The sequence below is a fragment of the Macadamia integrifolia genome, chromosome 12, assembly GCF_013358625.1.
Source record: "Macadamia integrifolia cultivar HAES 741 chromosome 12, SCU_Mint_v3, whole genome shotgun sequence".
Classification (NCBI taxonomy): domain Eukaryota; kingdom Viridiplantae; phylum Streptophyta; class Magnoliopsida; order Proteales; family Proteaceae; genus Macadamia; species Macadamia integrifolia.
Window position 1 is genome coordinate 5,121,239 of NC_056568.1, and position 5,619 is coordinate 5,126,857.

Here is a 5,619-nt window from a genome sequence, read left to right on the forward strand (position 1 = left end):
TGTGCGGCTTCGAACACTATTAAGGAAGGCCTGAATTAATTCCTTTTAAGATTGAAGCTGTACTAGTTTTGTACGTTTTTTAGAGTGGCTCTCTTGAATGCTGTATTAAAAGAGGGGGGGGGGGGGGCTACTTAATCCTGGTTTTCTTACTTAAAATGGCTAGAACTCTCTGGGCATTTAAAAGAGAGATGGTTCATAGCATGTTCCAAGAATAATGACAGCATAGTCTTTTTGTATCCGCTGTGTCTTGGCATATGTATATGTTATTGGGTAGTGTTCTTTCTTGTTAATAGTTGATCGTGTTCTTTTTTTTCCTGAAAATTGTGAATTTGTTAAAGAGTTGAGATTCATGAAGGGATGGCTTGATCCGTCAATAGAAATGTCAAAGGGGTCACATATCCCGAGATTGGATTCCAGGAATGGTGGGAGATCTGGAATGAAACGGGAGAGAGGGCATTTTGAAGGGAGATTTGTACTTGTCAGGTATGACCATAACCATTTGATTGGTTGAATAGCTTAATACCACAAGCACTACAATCAATGGAAAAAAAAAAATTAAGGTCATTATCAACCGACATTAATTGTTTGATTTTCAACGTTTAAGTTAACAACCAATCCAATTTCATTAAAAAAGAAAATTTGGACTCTTAAAATAGAGGACTTGGCTGCCTACTTTTCAATGATCTCGGAGTAGATTGTGGTCCAAATTGGTCTTCCTAATCTGAGGATATTCCTTTATGGTCTTTTGGGTACCACAGAAAAAGGGATACGAATACATACGGGTATTATATGGACCAGAAAAAGCATACGACAATAATATGGAGTTTGTTTAATAGGCGTTTCTGGGAGACATGGTAACAATCTAGTAAATAAAATGATAGCATGTAAATTACGATTAAATCAAAAGGAAGCTTCGCAACTGAATGAATCAATGACATATCATCTCATCAAACATATGTTCATGTAAGTTCCACAAAATAGTGAGCAGAGATGACTTTTGATAAGAATATGAAACTGATATAAGACTCCCTAATGGTGCAACTTGATGCTCCTAATTTAAAGATCAGTTCAGGTGAGATTTGGTTCAAAGAGATATCTGATCTGAACGTTGTGTTTAAGAATTATAACCAAAGAAGTGACATAGAAGCAAAACAAAAAGTAAAGAGCAATGGCATGATCTTGCTTGGCAATGGCAAGATCTGCAATCTGCTTGGCTCCCATGGCTTCTGATTTCTGCTTGTATTTCCGTCAACCAGAGAAGCCCAAGAATTGACAAGTTCAGGACAGAAATTGAGATGCTTGCTGCCCAAGCTTAGATAGAAACACCTTATGTCTCTTATAGGCTATTGTGAGGAACTCAATGAGATGATCTAGTTTTTGAGTTCATGGCAGATGGGCCTCTGAGGAAACACCCGTCTGGTTCCAAGCCCTCACCACTTAACTGGAAAGTGAGGATTGAGATTTGAGGCAGCAACAGGTTTGCAATAACTTCACGCTGTTGCAGTTGAGAGTATAATTCATCTTGATGTCAAGGCAACCAAATCCTGCTTGATAAGAACCTCGCCGCGCAAAAGTAGCAGATTTTGAATTGTCTTAGCAATGTCTCACATTGGATCAGACTCATGCAAGCACTGTGAAATAATGCCTTAGGTCTCTTGATAAGAATACTTCCATAGGCAACAACTAACAGAGGAGTTTGATGTTTATTCCTTTAGGGTAGTGTGCTTATCCTGAAATTAATCCGGTTATCCCCAGGGAACAGGTCAAACTATCTTAATGGGCCATGCACTTCCCTGGCGAGTCTGGATCCCCTCCCCTGCAGGTAACAACCAACCCACCCCAGCTTACACCAACCATGGGGTGTCGGGACCCCAAGGAGATAATCCATGTCTAGTGAGACAGAAGAGAAGTGTTTGTCTGAAATCTGAATACATGATTGAAAGACCAACAATGGGAGATGTTCTGTGCAACTTCGAATTTTCTCTTCAGTTGCAAGAGGCTTCCATAAAAATTATAGCTAATGAAGACAGCACAAGTTACATCCCAGATATACCAGAATGAATTCCCAACATTGAGGCTCCTGACTCTGATTCTGCTGATGACCCAGGGTTCGACGCAGCAACTAGAATTACAGTGTCTTCATAGTTGATCAATCCAAAAGGAAGATAGTTTTACAGGGATGACACTTCCCTCTGTGATTTTGGAAAATTAACATCTGTTTAACAGTTCTACAAAGAAAAAATTTGTTTTCCTGTATCTTAAGAAGTCCAGTTACCAATTATTGCTTACACCAGTATTAGGCAGACATACAAAATAGTAACTGAGATTGTCTAATTTATTAGTAAATAAAATGAGCTAAAGTAAGTTATTGAAATTGAAAAATATATATATTCTACTTCTACCACCAGCATTTGTATTTTATACAGAAGATAAGTAAGTATGGGTCATGTCCATCTGAGGAGATGAAGGTTTCTTCATCTCATTGGAGTCCCTGTCTCTTCCCAGTCCTGATTCCTCTGTGGGGAAAATCTCGATTCATTGCAGTAGATGATAGCACCCCATTGTCTAGACATGAACGCGGACTGCATGAAAAGTTCAACACAGGAGTGGAGCAGATCTGAGACGGCATTTCAGGGTATGATGAAGTTAACAAACCTTGAGCCACGTAATTCGAATTTGTAATTGGTTTCTGATCAACATTTTCAGGATCAGAGCCTTTGATAGACACAGCTGGAATTTGGAATGGTTGCAAAGGTGGAGGATTTTGCCATCGAGGAAGCGGTCCTGCAACAAGTAGTGTCTGAAGCAGCGGGCCTGCTTCCATTACAGCTTGTAAAAACCTTCCTTTTTGAGGGAGAGGTTTTCCCTTAATGAGTTTATCAATTACTGATGAAGAATGATCAACATTGTGTTCACCTGAAGACATAGTACTAATTGATGCAGATACATTTCCTGAAGAGAAGATGCTAATTGACTTGGGGAGATTAGACTCTTGAATGATTTGCTGCTGTGCCTTTCTTGGGTTACTTGATTCACTAATATTCATGTTTGACATTTCCGGAGAAGAAACCTGATCAATGAATGAATCTACAGGGGTGGAACCATTGGAGTGATGATTGTATGCCTCAGATAGACTATCCGATTCTGTAAAGCTTGAATTTGTTCCTTTGGTTTTCAATGAAGGGTTCTCAGATTGAAGATTTGTGAAAACAGAACAGATTTCGGTTGTGCTATTTGGCATGATTTTGCTTAATAATCTCTGCAGCTGATCTCGTGCTTCATCTCTTTCACGGTAAGCAGCATTTAGGAGTTGAAGAAGTTGCTTTGTGTACTCCTCATATTTTCTCATCTCCTCCTTCACATCTATCCTTGTAGATTCTAGTTCATACATAGTGAAGATAAGCTTGTTCTTCAGCTCATTAATACTCTGTTAGAAAAGAAACAAGTTAATAAAACAAACTGAACTGTCCACATAAATTCGGGAAACAGCCTCTCCACAAAGGGGTGGTAAGGCTGTGTACACTATGACCCTCCCCAGACCCAGCAGTGGCAGGAGCATCGTGCACTGGGTACACACTTCTTTAAAAAAGACAAAGGAAGAATGGTAGTTAAATTTATTTGAACCACAATCTCACATTGTAGTAAAAGCAAAGATGGATTGCACAAAATTGGGAATAAATATCATAAATACAGACAAAGGCAAGTTTGAAAATCTACAAATCAAGTATAACAGTCGATCTCTGGCAAACCAATAGTTCCAACTACTGTATGACTTTTTCAAGATTTAAGAGTTCACTAGTCACTTGCATGGGACCCTGGAGATCCAAAGCCTCATATTGTCAAACCCTTTATTTGTTCATTATCTTTTCAATCCCTTTATCAAAGAAAGAGAGATAAGAATAATGTTTTATAGTAATTTTTAGAATGAAAATATTTTTTAAACCAAAATCACCATTGACTTAAGCAATTTTAGAGGAAACAAGAACCATTGAAATTCTAATAAGACTACTTGAATGGTGTAGATTGAATGTCACTGGAAGATCAGAATGAAAGCTCAGAATGGAAATTTTATTTATTACTTTTTATTTTCGAGAAGTGAGTAGTAGGAGGATTAGAAGAAGGGTGAGTGCAGGATTCGATTACACGACTTGCTGACAGCAATCCAAAGTCCTTGCCATGGGGACAAGCAGAACCTTCTATCGGGTACACCACAAATGAAAATTTCCTTAAAATGGGAATTCAGAGAACTTGAAAGACAATCCCTTGAAAATTCAGAATTTGGATCAATATCAACAACCTAAAACACATTTCAACTAGATTGGAAACAATTTAAAGAAGAAACAAAGAAAGAAAATAGAACCCTCATGAGCATAAATCCAAAAGAGGGGGCCAAACCCATATCAATCTTATTCACCAAAGGAAAAGAAAAAGGGGAGGCGGAAGGAGTAGAAGCACAATCCTGTTCCTACTTATTAAAGACAGAATGCACATTAAGGAGCTTAATAGATACATCAGTTTACTATACAACCCAGAAAAAAACTTGTGCTTCTTTTTCAAGCATCACTAACAAAAAAATCATCCTAAGAACAACGGTTCTACTAAATCACCCAAGCCCTGTACACAGAAATCAGAAGATTCAGATACTAACCCAAGTTCTGCATAATGTATTGGTTCATTAAGGATGTAGATTTAAGAAGGGGAAGGAAGAAGAAGAAGAAGAGAGCACATCAGTTTCTACAGATCCGAACTCAAAAACAGAGTAACTATTCTGGGAAAGAGGCAATGAGAATGCAGCCTTATGGGGTCTAGCCATTCTCAGAAATTACTCAAAAAATTAGAAATTATGGATAAATAAGAGTATGGATTCCCCTTGAAACCCATCAATTCAACTTCTATACTATTCCAGATTTCTTTGCAGAGTTGACCGATACAGATAAGATAGTAAAACTAACAACATAATGGAAAAAATTTATATATATTATCAAAAAACACGTAATTGAACAAAGCAAAAAAATCGTAAAGAACCCATGAAGCTAAAGTTTCTTTAATGGAGAAGAAAACCAATTACACAGTATACTAAATGATTGAAACAAGAGTATCAGATGATGAAATGGAAAGTTAGAAGTCCACCTCTTGGTAGCTCCAAACAGAAGCAATCCCCTCCATCTCTCTCTCTCTCTCTCTCTCTCTCTCTCTCTCTCTCTAGAAGAAGAAGAAGAACAAAAAGAAGAAGAGAAGTCCCACCAGTAGAGTTCAAATTCAATTAGAGGACAGGGATTATATAATAGGGAGTAGAGACAATGGAGGGGTGGCTTCCTCAAATACTTCCAGAAACCCCAATCCACATCAAAGAAAACAAGGAATGTGAAACCTTCCAAGTAAAGAGAACAGTAACTAAGGAAATGCCCATTTCTAATCAGTAAAACAAAATTTCTTTTCAAATAAATTAAATAAAAATTAAAGAAAAAAGTTGAAATTATCCGCTTTTCCAGGGCTTCTGTCCATGAGATTTTTTTTTTTTTTTTGTAAAGATTTCTTTCCTTTTCTTACGATCCATTCTACTCAATTCGTGAGAGACTTTTCTGATGGTTGGTCAGTCCAGTAAAGAGAGAGAGAGAC

General features: G+C 37.6%; 1 protein-coding gene across 1 annotated transcript; it reads right to left on the reverse strand.

Moving 5' to 3' along the window:
• Positions 1–2,307: 2,307 nt before the first annotated feature.
• Positions 2,308–5,365, reverse strand: LOC122057534. Its single transcript, XM_042619661.1, has 2 exons — positions 5,131–5,365; positions 2,308–3,427 (listed from the first exon to the last, which is right to left on the reverse strand). Exons 1-2 carry the CDS (start codon positions 5,164–5,166, stop codon positions 2,480–2,482), a joined length of 984 nt encoding a protein of 327 aa, XP_042475595.1. The 5' UTR covers positions 5,167–5,365; the 3' UTR covers positions 2,308–2,479.
• Positions 5,366–5,619: the final 254 nt, after the last annotated feature.

Bases quoted from the DNA above. Each gene is read 5' to 3' on its own strand.
- LOC122057534 (XM_042619661.1), bottom strand. From the start codon at position 5,166: ATGGAGGGGATTGCTTCTGTTTGGAGCTACCAAGAG. The intron at 3,428-5,130 runs GTGGACTTCTAA...CTTTTCTAACAG, and splicing joins CTGTTTGGAGCTACCAAGAG to AGTATTAATGAGCTGAAGAA.